This window comes from Monodelphis domestica, chromosome 4 (genome assembly GCF_027887165.1).
Source record: "Monodelphis domestica isolate mMonDom1 chromosome 4, mMonDom1.pri, whole genome shotgun sequence".
Classification (NCBI taxonomy): Eukaryota; Metazoa; Chordata; class Mammalia; order Didelphimorphia; family Didelphidae; genus Monodelphis; species Monodelphis domestica.
The window spans coordinates 433,181,068-433,200,443 of NC_077230.1; the positions used below are offsets into that span (position 1 = coordinate 433,181,068).

General features: G+C 43.8%; 1 protein-coding gene across 2 annotated transcripts; it reads right to left on the reverse strand.

Moving 5' to 3' along the window:
• Positions 1-3,178: 3,178 nt before the first annotated feature.
• Positions 3,179-15,057, reverse strand: LOC100616983 (zinc finger protein 883-like). 2 transcript variants are annotated; one of them, XM_007505742.3, is made up of 4 exons: positions 11,963-13,363; positions 9,253-9,379; positions 8,033-8,128; positions 3,179-5,795 (listed from the first exon to the last, which is right to left on the reverse strand). In XM_007505742.3, the coding sequence occupies exons 2-4, from the start codon at positions 9,284-9,286 to the stop codon at positions 3,871-3,873; spliced, it is 2,055 nt and encodes a 684-aa protein (XP_007505804.2). In that variant the 5' UTR covers positions 9,287-9,379; positions 11,963-13,363; the 3' UTR covers positions 3,179-3,870. The 2 variants fall into 2 exon arrangements, with proteins under 2 accessions (XP_007505804.2, XP_007505803.2); XM_007505741.2 differs by lacking the exon at positions 11,963-13,363 and adding an exon at positions 14,826-15,057 and having other exon boundaries at positions 3,180-5,795.
• Between the last annotated feature and the right edge of the window lie 4,319 nt (positions 15,058-19,376).

Below are 19,376 nucleotides of genomic sequence, written 5' to 3' on the forward strand. Positions count from 1 at the left end.
GACAGCTCCTTCGGTTATGGCGAAGTCCTGGAGGCTAAAGCAGGAGCTCCTTCCAGAGGAGAATGGCTGGCGAGGTGTGCCTGAGCCGGACGGAACATGCCTGGGCCATGAACAAGGGGCCCTTTCAGGGAATGCTGGGATACCGGAAACGGTGAAGGAGCAACAACTTGGAAAGCTCCCACAGCTGGGTAACTGTGATGAGCAGCCAGTATTCGGGAGGACTCCTGGAGACGTGACCCAGAGGCGATGGACGCGGTGACCTGGGAGGGACCCGAACTGTGGAAGTCCTCAGAAAAGCCATCAGCACAGGCAGAGGCCCGATATCTGGCAGCTCTCCCAGGGCGGGCGGCGTCCACCTGGGGCTCTGGGACGGATCCCGGGGACAATGCCCCCGGGAGAGCATTTCTGCAGAGAACGTGGGGGAACTGGGGACGGGGAAGCAGCAGGGATTGGCATCAGCAGGGCTACAGGAAATGGGAAGCCCAAGACAGCATCATCAGGGAGGCAGAGCTTCTGCAGGGACAGAAAAGGGAAGGGTCCAGCCTAGGGCTGGGCTACCCGGGAGAGGACAAAAGGGAACTTAGCACCCTGTGTGTGGGTGAGCCTTTAGGTCTATTGATCGGTCTCTGGTGGGCGGGTCTGGGACTTCCCTGGGGCAGACTTGGGGCCCCCAGATTGGAAGCTGGCAGGGGCAGAGGAAGCAGTACTTTGGAGGGCCAGGACAGTGTGACCTGTATCGGGCCTGACTGCGTTTCCACAAGGGACAGATTCTTTTTCCTTTGTTTGAGGGGGAAGATGGCAGCCTCCCTCCCAAGGAAGAGGACAAGGAAAGATGCAGAGCATAGAGAAGAGAAGGGCGAGAGCCAGCTGAATCAGGGCCCCTTTGGAAGGACATTCCCTGATCTCCATTCCTGTGCTGGGCCTATCCTGGTGGAGTCTCTGCAGTAGGTGGGTCTCCCTCTGATCTGAAGGCAGCCCTCAGCTCATGGCCAGCCCAGGCAGGAAACACCCTTCCTGGGGAGCCAGTTCAACAGCTCCATCGAACTGGCCTGAAACCATCCTCGCCGGGGTTCGCCCACCTTCCTGTTAACGCCTGGTGGAGCAGGTTGCCCCAAACCGCTTGGTCATTCCTGTATACCAGGCCAGGCTCTCCCTCCCTCTACTCAGAAGCCGCGTTCCAGCATTAAGGACACCACAGCCTTCCTTGATCCATAACGTGTGGATCCGTAACCTCGGTGGCATCACTTTTCTGCTTGGACAGCCTTGACCTCAGGCCAGACTTCTGAGCACCAAGAGTCAAGGCCTCTGGCATCCTCCCCAGGATGAATGCTCACCCAATGAAAGAGTAGAGCCAAGATCAAAATGGATTCTCAACACATTCCTTAAAAGGAAAGAGGGGTACAAATTCATCTCTAATTCACAGAACCGATAGCCCTGAAAGGACACAAAAGAACGAGTAAGTTTGAGAACTGTTGTTTCAAGGGACAGGAAATGAAATGACTCTGCTCTCCTGGGACGGTCACCGAGTGTGATTATTTCCAAATCCCCTCATAATTCCTCAGACCCACAGAACAGTAAATGAATGGTGATGGAATAAATCCTTGAGCCCACCAAAGTCCTGGCAATAACACATCCCTAACAGTGTCCTCTCCGTCACTCAAGCAAAGAAAGGACGTGTAATGAAGCTTCCTTACCGTTGAACCTGACTCAGTGTATCAGTCATAGGAAATAAAAGTCTACAGTCAAGGGAAATAAAGTCTCAAATCAACAGAAAACACAGAAGGAAAAAAAACCAAAGAAACAGGAAAAGGACCCAAAAGGGAAAAATAATGCTTAGAAGAGGAGGGTCCTTGGATGAGGTGGGATCCAGGCTTCAAGAGTCCTTCAAGGGAAAGGACCCACAGCGGAGCTCCAGAAAGGTCTGCCGGAAGGACCAATGGATCCTGGAGTTCAAATCCTGTCTCTTGGGGAGCCAAAGTGTGAAAGACAATACTGGGGATGGATGTTAGCAAATCTTACTTTGTTGTGAATGTGCCCATCAGAGTGACTAGATTGTAATAGTGGGTACCCTGAGGTGTGTGGATGATGCCTCAGTCCCCGTTTAGTGCAGCAAAGCAGTCTGGGGCTTACTACACTAGGCCAGTCACAACTAAGTGTAAAAATTAATATTAGATCTCAATAATGAAAATCTTAGAAGGGATCTATTACTGATCATTAGAAATCAAGGAATAAAGGATACAAAATCAAGACCACGTGCCCATGACTGATCCATCACTTCAAACACCCGCCTTACCGCCACCAACCTCACTGTCATAATTTCGAAGGAGTTATTAAAATACAATGATGTTTTGTGCCTATTTTACCATTTAGCAACTTATGATTTTAAAGGAATTTGTTCATCTTTTGAATGCCTCTTACTAAGCTTTGTATTCACCTGCCATACTTTTCTTGAATCACTTTTTATTTCTCTTCCAAACTTTTCCTCTACCATTCTTATTTGGTTTTTAAATCTCTTTCTAGAGATCTTCCAAGCTTTGCTGACCTCATGTTCATTTTGCCTTTCTCTTAGAGGCTTTGTTTGTACTCAAGGAGAGCAACCATCTCAATTTAAAGAGGAATACTGAGGCACAGAAAAGCTATTCTTTGCCCAGTTACATAGGGAGAGAGCATCTAAGGCATGACTTGAACCCAAGACTTCCTCACTCAAAACTCAGTGCCATATCATTATATATACTGCCTACCTCAACACTGTTTTGAGTATCCATTTCAATGATAAAAGGTGACTAAATTGTCCAGAACTTTAAACACCTGGCTCTGCTATGAGACTATAATCCAATATTATAGTAAAAATAATAATCCAATAAATAGTAATATAGTAATAATAGTGAGCATTTACATCAAGTGATTTTATTTTTGCAAAGCACTTTATAGATAGTATCTCATTTGATCCTCATATCAACTCTAAGAGGTGGGTGTTCACAGTATACACATTCTACAGGTAGGAAAAATAGAGTCAGTAAAATATTAAATGTCTTGCCCAGGTTCACACAGTGAGTGTCAGGGACTGGATGTGAATTCAGGTCTTCTGACTCAAGTAGGTGTCTACTGTGTCACCTATTAGCCTAAAGAAAATAACCCCAATATTAATCAAAATATTTATACTAGAACTTTTATTGTGTCATCAAACAACAGTAAATAGAGAATATTTTAATCAACTGGAAAATGGCTGATGAAGTTATAGTATAAGAATGCTATGGAATGTTAGTAAGGAAGAATTAGAAACAATCGCATTTCAGAAGAAAATTTATTACCTTTATGGGACTTTGTATACAATGTGAAATTTAGATTATCTAATTAAATCTGTGCTAATGCAAGAAGGATTTATTTGCTCATTTGAACCCCAAGTTTTATTCTCCAATGTACATTCAAGAATAAATCCATTTCAAGGGTTTCCTACAATCATGGTTTTTCTAAGCTTTCCTTCCAGTGTGAAGATTCTGATGTCTAGGAACTTCTCACTTCCATCAAAAGGCATGTCCCTGGGAGCACATTCCTACGGTTTCTCTCCACTATGAATCTTCTGATGATGTTTGTAAGTAAGAGATGATCTCAGACTGACGGACAGAATTCCCACACTGAATCCATATTCAGCTTGTCCTCAGAATGTCTAATAAAGCTTTGTACTCCATTTTAATGCATTTTCTCACTCATTGCTCTGATAAGATTTCTATCTAGTATGAATTCTCTCATGGGAAATAAGGGATGACTGAAGGTTTTACATTGCTTCCATTCATAAAGTTTCTCTCCAGTGTGGATTCTCTGATGAACAACAAGAGATGAGCAATTCCTAAAAGGTTTACCATAGTCATGTTATTCACAGGTTTTCTCTCTAGTGTGGATTCTCTGATGTAGAGCAAGATTGGAGCTCTGTGTGAAAGTCTTACCACATTGTTTACATTCATAAGGTTTCTCTCCAGTGTGAATTCTCTGATGTACAACAAGATTGCAACTCAGTGTGAACCTCTTTCCACATTGTTTACATGCATAAGGTTTCTCTCCAGTGTGGATTCTTTGATGTTTAAGAAGATCAGAATTTCTTCTGAAAGCCTTTCCACATTGATTACATGAATAAGGTTTCTCTCCAGTATGGATTTTCTTATGTTCAACAAGACTGAAATATCGCCTGAAAGTCTTTCCACATTGATTACATTCATAAGGTTTCTCTCCAGTGTGGGTTCTCTGATGAACAACAAGACTGAACTTCTGTCTGAAACTCTTTCCACAGTGATTACACTCATAAGGCTTCTCTCCAGTATGGATTCTCTTATGTTGAGCAAGACCGAACTTCTGTGTGAAACTCTTTCCACACTGATGACATGCAAAAGGTTTCTCTCCAGTGTGGATTCTCTTATGTTGAGCAAGTCTTGATGATGTTCCAAAAGACTTTCCACATTGATTACATTCATAAGATTTTTCTCCAGTGTGGATTCTCTGATGAGCATTGAGAGTGCACCTCTGTCTGAAAGTCTTTCCACACTGATTACACTTATAAGGTTTTTCTCCAGTGTGGATTCTCTGATGTGCACTAAGAATGGGTTTCAGCCTAAAACTCCTTCCACATTGATGGCATTCATAAGGCTTCTTTCCAGTGTGGATACTCTGATGCTCATTAAGACTGCCCCTCTGTCTGAAAGTCTTTCCACATTGTTTACATGCATAAGGTTTCTCTCCAGTGTGGATTCTCTGATGTTGAAGGAGATTAGAATTGCATCTGAAATTCTTACCACATTGATTACATCCATAAAGGTTTTCTCCAGGGTGGATTCTTTGATTTGAAGCAAGACAGAAGCTTTGTGAGGAACTATTTCCAGACTGACTCCACTTAAAAAGTTTCTCTCCAGTGTGGATTCTCTGATGGTTAGTAAGACTGGATTTCTGTTGGAAACTCTTTCCACACTGACTACACTTATAAGGTTTCTCTCCAGCATAGATTCTCTGATGTACAATCAGATGAGATTTCTGTGTGAAAGTCTTTCCACACTGGTTATAATCATATGGTTGTTTTCTAGTATGACTTCTTTCACATAAAATAAGGGATGACTTTTCACTGAAAGTTTTACTATATTCAGGATACTCATTAGATGTCTCTCTAGTATGAATTTTCTGATGGGAAATGAGCAATGACTGTCTCCTGAAGGCTTGCCCACATTGCATACATTTATGCAGCTTTGTGCTAGTATGAAATTTTTGATGGTGTATAAGTGATAATTGTTTCTTGAAGGCTTTACCATAGTCATTACATTCATAATATTTTTTTCCATTTTGATTTTTCTGGTGGTCAGTGAGCTCTGAATTATGACTTAAGGCCTCCTCAACTGCATTATATGTATAAAGCATTTCTCCAGCATGACTTCTCTGATGTCTAATTAGGTCTGATTTTAAATTGAAAGTCATCTCACAGTTATGACATTGATAGGTTTGTAATACTGGAGGCTTCTCATGAGACTCAATAAACACCACTTGTTTAGTAAAGCATTCCCTGCATTTACTGTCCTGAGAAGAGTCATTGCCTGAGATCGTTTTTTTACACTGAATTGAGATGGAATATTGCCTGATATTCTTTCCATTTTTATCAAATTCACTCTGAACCTTTTGTGTTTTTTCTATCTTGAAATCAGAGTCACAGATTTCTCTCAGACTGAAGTCACAGCAATTATCATTCATGAATCCTGGCTGTTGTGACTCTTCCTTGAGCTTTGCATTAGTCTCTCTCATTTCAAGGCTCTTCTCTCCATCTGAAGGAAACAAAGAAAGGCATACATGAGGACAGATACACACATACCCAAATAGATAAGCTTTTCTCCACTTACAGAAAGTAACTTGTTCATTTATTTGCCTAGCAAAGAGAAGAGGCACAGCTAATGAAGGATATATGGCTTTAAGTTTTAAAATAAGTGAAATGTGGTCTTATTGACTGGGGTAGACTGACCAGGGCAATTAAATCCTATTGGACACAAGGCAGATATACCATAAATTGGGAGGATGGACCTTTCTTGGTATATTTTATCCTGCACCTGGTTTATCCCATCCTGGAGGGGGCATCCCCTAGTTTCCCTGACCATATGTTGTTACAGCCTGAGAAAGCACATTCCTTATGACTGCTTTCTATAAGGGAAAGTATATTTTATTGATTACTACCTTTACCAATTGATCAGCCTGACCAATTGGCAACTGGTCCCATCAATTCCTGTTAAATCAAAGGAAAAGAATGGAAGAAGGGTTTGATTTTATCCTCTTGTGCCAAAGATCATTGAAGGTAGGAAGTGCAGTCATTAAAACCCATCCCCATTAGCAGGAAAGCTCTGGTACATCTGCATGGCCTATTAAAAAGCAGAGATATCACTTTACTGATAAAGATCCAGGTAGCCAAAGCTAGAGTTTTTCCAGCAGTCATGTATGGCCTGGAGATTTGGACTTTAACATGAATGCTGAGCATCACAGAATCATCACTTTCAAACTGTGATGCTAGAGAAGATTTCTGAGAGTCCCTTGGACAGCAAGAAGATCCAATCAGTCAATACATGGATAAATCAATTCAAAGAATTCCTTGGAAGGTAAAATACTAAAGTGGGAATTTGAGTATTTTGGCCATTTAAAAAGAAAGTAAGACTCACTGAAAAAAAAAAACCTGATATTGGGAAAGATTACAGGAAAAGTGGATGAGATGTGCCTAGAAGGGATGAGATGGAGAGTGTCATAGAAACAATGAATAGCAACTTGGACAGTTTTCAAGAGATAGTGGAGAATAGAAGAAGTGGGGTCATGAAGAACTGGACAAAACCAAACAAGTGAGGGTGCAATCGATTGATCGAAAGGGGGTTGAACATTTATTGTAAATGTACACTCTTATGCCAAAGAGGACTGTCCCCTAATTCGGTTTTTTCCAATGCACCTAGAAAAACATTTGGTTTTGCTTTTTCTCTCTCTTCTATTTCCCTCTTATCTCTCACTACTGTAGTTTCCTCTTAGAAGGTGAAATATTGTATACACCTGTAGTTAGAAAATTGTTTAGGAGTGCAAGATAATTATGTTAAATGATCAATGGGGAAACTAGTCTCCCAATGATCATCAGGAGGGATTGTGAAGATTAAATTGTAACCCCTGCCCATTTTTAGATCTAATCACCAAACGTGTAAACATCAAACTTAATCATTAAGTGGGAGGTCTGTGACCTGCATGTGCACTAGTGGGTGACAAATCAGAATGGACTGACTGCCTCCTGGGCAGTCCTAAGCAAGGTTTTAGACTATGATTTGTCCACCTAAAAAGTGAAGGAAGACACAGGAAGTGATACAAACGGAAGTGACTTTAAAAGGAATTACAACTTCTTATGAGGGACAGTTCTTCATTCTTGAGTGCAGGCTGGTGGAGAATCTGCTGACTGGACCTGAGAACCTGTTTCTGGTGAGGCTCTTCTTAAATCCCTTCTCTAAGATTGACACGTGGTGAGTGAAAAGGCTCACTCCTTTCTTGGAGATTTTCTGAAGAAATTAGCCTCAGGAGAGACCAGCCTCTTAAAGAGAGACCTCCCCAGGTCCTCAGCTTTGCCAAGGCCTCTAAGGGCTAAACTCCCCTGCCCAGGTTGAGCCAGGGGCTGGGAGTAAATTACTTAGGGCTTAGGCTAGATATCTTACTCTAGGCTCTCTAATTTCCTACTTCATTCTTTCTATATTTTCTAAGTCATTTGTAAAGGAATCTTTTGGGAATGAATATAAATACCTAGTGACCCTATTTTAAATGTAATCTAGTCCAACCTTTTTAGATAAATAATCTCTATTTCCCCTTATAATAATAATAACAACAATAGCTCATAATTATACAATGTCTCATATAAGTCCCAAACTTGACCAATATCGTCTCCCTTTCTCCTCCTAATAGGAGGAATCCTAAGAAAAGGCCAATTGATTCCCAATTGATTTGTAGTCACCTCCTGTGATAACAGAATTCATAAACCTGATTTCATGTCACTCACCTAGACAGGAGTTGCTGGGGCCTTCTCCCTCCAGCATCCATGGAGCTCTCCCTTGGTCAAAATGGGAGATTAAATCTTCTCTGGGAACGGGAAGACCTGGGCATTTGGAATAAGGATGAGAATAGAAAGACACTTGTCCTTTGGTTCTCTTTAGGGAAAGGGGGCATACAAGACAGGTCACAGGGTGGCTCTGAGGACTCCTCAAAGATCTTTTCTTAGGTATTGATAATTAGGAGCTTTGGTGGAGGATGGGAACAAGGTAACTGGGAAGCCAATTTGGAATCACAAAATTCTATTTCTCCACTGCCTTCACAGAAGGATAGGCTGACGTGCAGAAATGCTATTATCTAGAAATTAATAATCAATACATGGTGTCGTGGTGTGTGGCTTGAACGTGGATTCTAAAAATCCTGAGTCCAAATCCATTCTCAAAGACCTCCTGGCTAAGGGTCTCAGGCAACTCATTGATCCTCTCTTTGCCTCTATTTCCTCAGTTGCAAAATGAGGATGAATCTCATGTAACTCACAGGGTTGTTGTGAGAATTAAATTAGATAATATTTTAAAAAGAAGTTTTTAGCATGGTATCTCATATATAAAATATTGGCCTATAAGCATGTTTATTTCCTTCCCTTCCCACCATTTGTACTAGAATTATGTGGGGCTATGAAGGAAGAACAGAGACATCCTTGTTATACTCGGCTTCTAACAGTAAGACTAGGAGGAGTGAGCTACAATTTAATGGGAAATATCAAAAAAGAACACTCTAAACACTACAAGAACCCAAAGAGGAAGGGGCTCTTTTGGCAGGTAGGGGGTTCCCTTAACTGTCCATCTTCAAAGAAAAACTGCATGAGCAGGTTTCAGGAATTTGGCAGACAAAATCCATGCTCAGGTAAAAGTTAGACTAGCTCGAATGACTGAGATTACTTCTTCAGTCTTATTTACTTCAAAACTGGTTTGCTTTTTTGACCTGAAGATCCCCAGAACCAGTAAGAGACAGCTTTAGGAACATGAAAAGAAAACCCCAGCTCTGTATCAACAGCAAAGACCTTTTACAAGAAAACCATAAAACAGGATTACCTGGTGTCCTAGGAGACAAGAGATCAGCATTTTGGTGTTACTAATCATTGAAAAGTGCTAGTAACCTTCCACACCCAGGAGGGAATGAAGACAGTGCCTTGAGGGTAGATTCAGAATTACCAGGGAACATCGTCCTTACCCAGGGAGAGCATGTTCTGGGCATTCTCCACCATCACCTCCTTGTACAGCTCCTTCTGACCAGGGTCCAAGAGGCGCCACTCCTCCTGGGTGAAGTCCACAGCCACATCCTGGAACGTCACCAACACCTAAACCACCAAAAGCCAAAGGCACAGAGCTGAAGGAGACCTCAGAAGTCATCTCACATAGAGATCATTAATTTTTAGAAGGAAAATGAAGCACAAAAAAGATTCCCTCAAAGGACATCCCCCTTATCAATGTCCATGCCAGTCCTTCGACCCTGAGTCATGAGAAGCACAATGAAACGATGAGAAGTTGTTTATATGGTCAATTGGAAGGAAGTTCAGGAATGTGATTCTATGAATGGTTTCTAGCTATGGGATCTGACAAGTGATCTGTCCTATCAGTGACAGAGGAGGATCCAAGGAGGGGAAAAAAGATGATGTGAAACCTCTTCCCCACATGCCAGCCAGGAGTCTATCAGACTTGGTGCATGCCAGCAGCAGCCCCATCCCTGTCAGCCAGCACAAGCCTTGGAGGCAGCTGAATCAGCAGAGATTCCAGAGTTCTCATGGGTGATGGAAGAAATTTGGGCAAAGACAAAAACTGGATCTGCAAAGCAAGGAGAGCTCGAAACATCTGGAACACAGAAATCATTGGAGGAGGGGAGAGAGAGAGTTCCAATGGAAGTTTGAGAGAGAGACAGTTGGGACCCCAGCTGCCTGGGAATTCATTTTCTTCTTCTGCCTGAAGGTGGAAAACAGAGCCCTTCATCTCCTCCTTGGCCATTGCCTTCTACTTATACTGTGAGCTGAAGAGATATTTAGTCTTCCAAGAAGAGACCCCTGGCAGAGTTATTGCCGTCTTTCCTCTGAAGAGATATTTCATTGCTTTCAGGAAGAGATTCATTTTTCAATGCCTTCATCAATGTTACAACTCAAAAGAATAGGGACCCTTTTCCCCTCCTTTCTAAGCCCACCCTCATCTCTTTGTCCCCAGAGAATAAATAGATCCTTCCAACTAACAACACAGTCTAAAAGGTTTTGTTATTAGAGAGAAGAACCACCCAACTATCTGTGAGGAAATCTCCATTGACCTTGCTCAGTGGGGAAAAGAACAGGAAGTGGAGAGGGGAGGGGCCCAAGATTCAGCCTCTTTCATTGCTTACTTCCTGGTGGAACCTCTGTGGATCTCCCAATTACATTTTTCACCAAGTTCCTGTCCTAGTACACATCCCACAGGCTATAAGGGTCCAGGAAGCTTCTCAGAAGGAGATGACAGAGGCCCCTTCAGTGGCACTGGGTGTAGAACTCCGTTGTATTTCCCCTTTGGGGATCTGGGTCCCTGGGCTCATTCACAGTCCCAGGATGAGCAGGAGCACTAACACACCAGAATCTGTGACTGCAGTGGAACAGGAATCCTGGTCATAGTGCCAGGGTAGAAAATAGTGCTTGTGGTTGATCACACACAAAGATAGCAGTGACTATACCTCTTATTATGTCATATCATCTTGGAAGCACTAAAAACTTACAGGATCCCAGAATTACTTCTGATATGAAAAACTTAAAGCTTGAGACAGCCCCCTCCACCACAAAAGAATAAAGTTAAAGGTTATGAAATTAGATGAGAAAAGAAGAAGAAGAAAAAAAAAGAACCTGGCCATAGATTGGTATTATGGTGACCAAAGCAAAACAAAAACTCAGAAGGGAATAATTATATCAGAAAAGCAACTGAGAAAGGCTCAAAGAAAAATGTCAACTCGTCTCAGGTCCCAAAAGATTTGCTGGAAGAAATCAAATGAGGTTATTCAAATTAAATAAACAGGAGGAAAAATTGAGAAAAGAAGGAAAGTGCTGTAAGAAAAGAAAGGAACCACACAAAATGGGAAAATCTATACAAAAATTCATTGAATAAAAATATTCTGAAAAGCAGACTTGGCCACATGGAAAAAGATGGTTGAATTTTTATACACTGATGAAAACAAATCATTAAAAATAAAAATTAGTCTTATGGAAAAGGCACCAAAATTCATGAAGAATGAAATTCCTGAAAACACAAATGTGGACAAGTGGAAGCAAATGACCCTGAGACACCAAGAAACAATTTAAAAAAAGAATAAAAAATAGGGAAAAAATGTGAAACATTTCATTGGGAAAAAAAATTACCTGGAACATAGTTCAAGGAGAAATAACCTAAGAATCATTGACTACCTGAAAGTTATGATTAAATTAAGAGTCTTCTAGAAATAGTGGGTAGAATAGACATTTAAGGAATTTGTTGATCACCTCCCAAGATTCCAAAATGATAACTCCCAGGTATTTCTTAATTAACTTGGGACTGCAGGGACTTCTGAATTATACTGAATACACAGCGTTATAAAGTCACCTGAGCCACTGCAAACTTTTTCTCTATAAGCCGGGCCAAAGGTCCATCATGTTCCTATTTACTCTCCTTTTTCTTTAAATTCATACTTTGCCATTCCAAACAAGGAAATTGTAAAAAACATGTATCTGAGTCTGATCACATGAAGAGATTGAAATAAAATATGAATGAAGTCTTATTTGTACCCCGGATGAGGAAAGGTCGAGTCTATATTACGGAAGGTGTAAGAATGAAAGGTCAAGAGGTTCACTGAAAGATAGAATCTAACCAACAGGGCGCAGATGACAACTTCCACCCCAATAAAATGGACGGAGATTCGGTTTACTTACTTGGTAGAATAATATTAGAGTTCCCTTTCAGGGTTGAATACCAAATCCCTTCTGAAGAGTCAAAGAGCCCATCGGGATGGATTACTTCCCAAAAGGCTGCTCCTGGCACTGCTACTGTCCCTGGAACCAGGCCCTGCCCCCCAGGAGCTCCCAGTCTAAAGGAGGAACAAATGTCAGCAGCCGTGTCTACACTGGCCCTGCAGTATAGATGGAAGGGACTCTCAGAGGGAGACTGGCAGTGCTGGGGGCCAAGGAAGGCCCTCTTGACTCAGTTTCCCCTGCAGGGCCATCTGAGGCCATCGAAGGCCTCTCTGCCTCCATCTTGGCCTGAGCCTGAGCAAGAGCCTTGCTGATAGCAAACTCCATTTCTCTGGCTGCTCCCCTTCCCTGCTACTCTCTCCGGCCCTCGGGGCACCTGCACACTGCTGGATGGCTCTTTCCCAGGAGGGCTTCTGTCCTTCCCCAATCTCCTCCCTTGTTCCTGTGCTGCTTCCTGTCTCCTTCTTGGGATGAGCAGCAGATCCTTCCTGTTTCTTCTCCTGGCACGGCAGAATCTGCTCTCTGAGATGGCCTGAACGTGGCTCCTGTGCTTGTCCTGCTCACAGGTCTGCTTTCAGTCTGGGCTTTTTTTGTACCTTCTCCTGCCTCCTCTGGGGACTCATCGCCAAAGGGCCCTCCCGGGGCACATCCAGACGTCCCTCCATGACTCTCTTCTTCCTCCTTTAAGGAGGGAGATGGAGGAAATGGGGGGCAGACGGTCCCCCATTAGAGGAAGCTGCAGACTCAGGAGGGGGCACCCAGGGCCAGAAGCCACGAAGAAGGAGGTCAGAGCCAAACACTGTCTGGGCTGCGCCTGTCCGGCTGGGTCCTTGGCGGCCCCATTCAACCTCTTGCCACCGGGGAGCCTCATCATTTCAGGACAGGCTCAGAGGAGACCCCTGCAGACACCCCTGAACATCCTCAAGTCCCTTCTTCCTCTCCTCTGACCAGGGACACTGGCCTCCTGGCTGAGCCTGACCAGGACCCTCCATCCCCTGCCTCTGGGCATCTCCAATGGCTTCCCTCAGGCTGAAAGGTTCTCCCTCCTCCCTGGGCCTCCTGGCTTCCTTCTTCCAAGCTCAGCTCATGTCTGACCCTCAGAACAGAGCTCCTGGCCCGCAGCACTGCCACAGCCTCCCTCTGAGAGTCTCTCCTATCCATACTGCAAGGCCAGTGTAGACACGGCCTCGGACACTTGTCCCCCCACTAGACTGGGAGCTCCTGGGGGGCAGGGCCTGGTTCCTCCTTCCTGGGCTGCTCCAGCAGGTTCCCACAAAGCCCCTTCCCTTCCTCAGTGCTTCTCGATTTGAGCTGAGCCATGGCAAAGGGGAGGCAATCAGAGAGCCCTGGGGAGGGAAATGTCTGCTCTGAAGAGGACCCTTGCTGGGAGCCATCAGATCACAATGCCTTGACAGAGTCACATGTGGTAGCCTGGGAGACCACAGAGTGCTCCTTGGTGAGATGTGATTGCCCACCCAACCCCCTTTTACATGACCTCTTTTATCAATGCCCCTTACCTATGAATTGACATGATTATTATTGCCCCTAGTCTCAAAAGAAATAATGCAAGAGCAAAACACCTGTACCCTAATTCTCCAAAACATCACCAAAAGACCAGATCCTCAAACCCAATCCCAAAAGACTATCGTGGGTTAACTTTTACTTAAGTACATAATTCTCAGCAAAACCACAGCTACAGGCCAAGCCCAAAACTTCCCCACACACAGAAGCCTATTCTCATGAAGCCAGCACACAAATCAATTATAGAGGCCCAAGCGATAAGTACAAGTACATCAAGCTTCCAGTGACTCGATTACACAAATCAGTAACTCAGAAACTCCCTAGAAGCCACCAGTCTAAATTTGAATTGTGTTCCCAGTACCCCTCAACCTCAATGATATGATTGTTGAATTGTCTTTTAAGAACTATTGATTAATTATTCCATTTTATTAAAAGCAATACGTCATTTTCCTTGATTGTTTGTAAGCTCAAAACTTCTCAAAGGTAATGAGAAAATTAAGCCACCTGTGATATTTATCTTGTATTCTGTCTGTAATCACAATACAAAAATATAGAATGTTAATCATGTGATTTGTTAAAAGTTAATTTATCACTTTTCCAATTATCTCTCTTTGATTATGAGTATTTGAGTGCCAAGAAAATGGGTATAAAAATAAAAACCAAGCCTGGGCATGGTGGAGCAGCTATCAGATGCAAAGCAGTCCCATGGCCATAATGATTAAGCTGTCTTCCTTTTGTTATTTATTTTTTTGACTGAATGGAGTCATGAGTGAGGCTGGACCCTGCCACCAGCAGACCCTGAGGACAAGAGCTGGGAAGCCTTCAGGGCTCTGCTCCAGTCCTGCCCACACAGGACCCAAGTGGGAAGGGTTTTCCCTGAGGTCAAGTTGCCAGAAGGCAGAGCCTGGCCAAAAGAACCAGGTGGGTGAGAAGCTCAGTGTGTGTGTGTGTGTGTGTGTGTGTGTGTGTGTGTATAGACACGTGTGTGCTAGGCATGCCCAGAGCACACATGGAGCCTAAGGAACAGACTAAAGAGGGAAGAGGCTGTCCTTGTCGGTGAGCCTTAAGGAGGGAGCACTGAGGAGGCAAAGAGGGGAGGGCAGCCATGGGGGGCCTGAGGGGGCCCAGGAAGGGCCAGAGTGCCCGGAGTGACCCTGAAAAGCAGCAGCACAGAGCAGGGCACTGGTGCTCCCACCCCATCCCACTGCCTGCCTATCTGTGGGCAGAAACCATCCCGGGCACCACACATTGGCAACTGCCTACCCAGGCCTCTGGGGCTCAGCCCTGGGCACACTGCACTCACCTGGGCTGGGGTGCTGGGGCTCCCAGGGGCCACCCCTCTGGCTCCCATCCTGGGTCCTCTGCAAACTCTTTGTCTCCTCTTCCTGGGCAGGAGGCTGGCTGCAGGCATTGAGGCAGGCTGAGGTCCAGCAGGGAGAGCCTTCAGGGTCCAGGGGGAGGACAAGAAAGGAGGTGAGGCAGGCACAGGAAGGTGCTCTGAGCAGGAAGACTCCCCCCTCCCTCTCTTACTCCTCTTCTGCTCATTCTCCTACAAAGAACAGGAGGCAGAAGGGGCTTTGGGATCCCAGATAGGAGGGGGGCAGTCAGAGCCTCCAGGACCCCCAGTCAGAGCTCCTCCTCTGCCCTCCCTGCGGCCCCTCTGCCCAACCCTCACCCAAACAGAATCCAGGCCACAGAACAACTGCCTGGTCTAGGAGGGAGGGAGCTGGGGAAGGCTGAGGACCAGGAGGGCTCTGGGATGGGGTTGCCAGGAATGACCAGGGGAAGCCCGAGGCTGGGAGACACAAGCCTGGCTGGGATTCTCTTCCCTGGAAGGCTCACTGAGGGCTCTGAGAAGGGAGGCAGGAAGCAGGAGGCCTGGGCAAGGAAGGGGCTGGGAGCAGAGGAGGACCCTGTAACTGAGCTGGGAGAGGAGGAGGGGACATCCCAATGCCAGAAGAGTTCCAGGAGGGCAGCTGAGCCTGGGAAAGCAGGAAGATGGTCCCAGGCTCTAACCAGGAGCTGGGGAGGACTCCTGGGACCCTCTTTTGGAGCTCAGTTTGGAGGCTGGTTCTATGGGTCTATGGAGGGAAACTGGAAACAGGAAGATAAATGCCTCGGATCTGAAAGGGAGGTTGCAGGAGAGCCAGAGGTCCAGTGAAGGCACCTTCCTTAAAAGCTTTGGTGCCTGGGTCCTAGGGAGGTCCTGGAGAAAAAGAAGCAGGACTCCTGGGTCCCTGCAGAGAACCAAGGTTGTTGGTAGGTCAATGAAATCTCTGAACAGGAGCTGGGGGCAGGGAAACAGTTCACCTGGGTCCTGGTGGGGAGGTTAGAGGCAGTGCTCCTGAGTCTGCATGGGAGAGCTCTTAAGTGTGACTTAATGGTCATCCTAAGGGCAGTGTCCCAGGACATGTAGAATGTGGTGGGGAACATGGATAAGAAACAAAAAGAAGAGTTTGCCAGAGAGTCAAATGGGGGAGGTACAAGGGTTCCCTTCAGCCCCAGTGGACACTTACCATGAGGTCAGACAGGGAGGATGAGACTCAAAGAAAAAGGCAGCCAGCAGAACTCAAGTGCCACATGAATTCCTAGCTCAGACCTACCTAGGACCTGCATGCACAGGGCTGGCTTCCAGAAGGCAGAAGGATCTCAGTTGCAAGGGAAGAAGGCAGAGGGACTTTGTTTCCAATGGAAGACTAATGTCTGGGGCCCCAGAAAAAGAAGAAAGTTTGATCGCAGTTCCAGTGGTTCAAGTTTTCAGTCACTGCAACCTGGGCAGATCTTCCTGATCTCAAAGGCCCCAAGCTGACCCCAAAATGCCTAGACCACTGGAATCCCAGGCTCCTCCCAGGCCTGCAAACTCCACCCCAGGGCTCAAATTCCACCTGAGCCATCAACCAACAGGCTGGGAGGCTCCTCCTCCCCCAACCTCCCACCCTAACCCTATCTCTGCTCTGGATCTCATATCCTCCTCCTGCCTTCTTCCAGCTTTGCCCTTGCTACATTCAGCTTCTTCCAAAGTAGGACAGACACACCCCACATACCTCCTGATTCTCCCAAACATATCCCTCTCCCACATACCCCAAATTCCTGGGAAGGCATCCCTCTCCTCCCTGCAATCTGCACCCCAGACTAACTCCTGCTCCCACTATTTAACCTTCTCCTCCAACCTGGAAACATTTGTACCCTTTGGGGGTCTTAATCTTTATCTTGTTATTCTTGCCTAAGAGGTATTCTCTCAGTGGAAGACAAGTGGATCCTTTGGGAAAACAGCCCAGGAAATCTGGACACCTGGGTCCCAGCCACATATTTCAGGTGTTTTGAAAAGAAGCCCTTCTGTCTCTTCCTATTATTAGAGTTAGATTACAGAGCAGGGGGAAAATATGACTTAGAAGTTTAATCAAAATGTATTAAAGCAATTTTCTATGGAAAAGTCTTTATCCAATTTTAAGATTTCACAAAATCAAGGCTATATTTGCTAAGTGAAAAATCATACAAACTTGCTTTTCTGTATATTCATTGGACCTTGAGAAAGTTCAATAGTTTAGGTTAATTGTTAGTTTTTTGAAAACTGGAAAGCCTCCATGAACTGATGCAGAGCAAAGAGGAGCAGAACCAGGAGAACATTGTACCCAGAGACTGATACACTGTGGCACAATCAAATGTAATGGACTTCTTTATTAGCAACAATGTAATGATCTAGGACAATTCTGTGGGACTTATGAGAAAGAACACTGTCCACATCCAGAGGAAGAACTGTGGGAGCAGAAATGCAGAAGAATAACACAAGATTAATCTCATGGTTCGATGTGGATGTGATTCCACAAGTTGACTTTAAATAATCACTCTTACAAATATGAATAACATAGAAATACATAGAAATACATGGAATTACTTGTCACTCTGGATGGGGGGAAGGAAGAGGTGTAAGGATAATTTTAGTGTTTTGACTTAAATCTAAATAATTAGTCTCCAGGGATGATTCCCAAATAATAAAATACCCAAGTCTGCTGGGAATTATGGATATTTTAATTAATATAAGAGAAGGAATTAAGGAAAAGAGAGGGAGGGAGAGAGAGAGAGAATTAATTTAAACTTCTCTGGCTCAGGCTGAGCCAGGCAGTAGCTAAAGGTCTTGGCCAAATAGTTTGTATAATATTGGGATTAGCTGTTCTTTGAATGTTTGATAGATTTCATTTGTGAATCTATCTGGCCCTGGGGATTTTTTCTTAGGGAGTTCTTTGATGGCTTGTTCAATTTCTTTCTCTGATATGGGATTATTTAAATATTCTATTTCTTCTTAAGTTAATGTAGGCAATTTTTATATTTTAAATATTCATCCATATCACCTAGATTGGCATATTTATTTTAGTCATGGGAATTTATTATATAGGAGAATATCGGATATTTATCCTTTGTTTTATAGCATTAACAAGTCATGATAATAATCAGAAAATATACATTTTTTAAATGACAGTCAAAAGAAGATGATAATTACATATAGTACAGATTACAGAACTGTGATTTGTATTTAAGCAAAGCAGCATGAAAGAGCTGTTTTCCATATTCATGATTAGTGAACAAGGTATTTTCTGTATAAAGCAGCAGCAACTGAAATCTTCTAATCAAGTGCCTCACAATGAAAAAAAGAGGAAAATGACAAATTACATTTTGGGTGGATACCATGTCTGGCTGTAACCCTATTTTAAAATCTTTCCCTTTTCCATATATATAACATGTATCTATATTTTATTGCCATTATATCTCTTGTTGGTTTAACATAATATACTAACTAGTTATCTGCATTTATTTTGGTTTCTAAAAATATATAAAATGCATTGAAATAGCTACTGCAGCTTTCAAGCAATCACTGTATTTGCATTGAAAGCTTCATTCTGAAAACCTAAAGCAGAAATACTGAATAAGTAGTGATTGTTTTGTCATCTCCATACAGCTGGTGGCCTTTATCCAGATTGTTAAAATACTGTAGCAAATAGTATAAACATGCACCATATGGACATACTATAAAAGTAATATGGCTTTGCTATTTTAATACAATATGGGCTATCAGAAACAACTTGGGGGCAGGGATATGAAAACCATTTTATTAACATCGGTAATTAAGGCCCAATGATGTAAAGGCAAGGAGCACTAGAAATGTGTCCATTGCCCCACTTCCTCTGCACCCTCTGATTTATTTCAGATAGATCATAGTCCTAACCTGGAATGATGTTCACATCATTGTATCTAAAGACCATTTGTTCTTATTCACAAAGAAAATTAGCTTTTAAAGTGGGTACCAGATTTCATTGCGAAACTGTCCCAGTCTTTGCTTCTTCTTAAATACTTTCCTAGTTTCACCACATATAGGGACCAGCTTACAGTCCCTATATGATTTTTACCTGTGGGTGATAACCTGAGAAGGAGAAGGGAGACTAAGGAAATGGGTGAATAATAAAGGCTCAGAGACAACAAGTTCAAACACATGGGGAGTGGCGTGATCTCCGTGAATATTTCCCTTGGATAATTAATTAAAGGGAAACGTGAGCAACAAGAAAACACGGGAGGAGTAACAACCCCGTAATGTCTCCCATGGATAAGAGTGTCTGAGGATTAATAGGAAGCATGGGGGCGACAGCGTCTCAAGGAAAGCGAGATCAGGAGGAAAAGATAGGACACAGCAATGAGAAGATCCAGGGATGTAAGAGAGAGATTCGCGCTTGTTCCCCAGTATTTATTGGAGGTTTTAGGAATGTGGATTAGGAGGAGATCAATGCATACGTAACATGGCAATGGTCTTAACATTGGTTGAATTGACAATGACTGAATCAAAGAGGTGGAGATTAATCCAACC

What these genes read in the sequence shown, in the direction of transcription:
- LOC100616983 (XM_007505741.2), bottom strand. Translation starts at nt 14,933, where the DNA reads ATGCCTGCAGCCAGCCTCCTGCCCAGGAAGAGGAGACAAAGAGTTTGC. An exon ending in GCCCCAGCACCCCAGCCCAG is followed by an intron (nt 9,380 to 14,825) that starts GTGAGTGCAGTG and finishes TTGGTGGTTTAG; the next exon opens with GTGTTGGTGACGTTCCAGGA. An exon ending in CCAGAACATGCTCTCCCTGG is followed by an intron (nt 8,129 to 9,252) that starts GTAAGGACGATG and finishes CCAAATGCCCAG; the next exon opens with GTCTTCCCGTTCCCAGAGAA.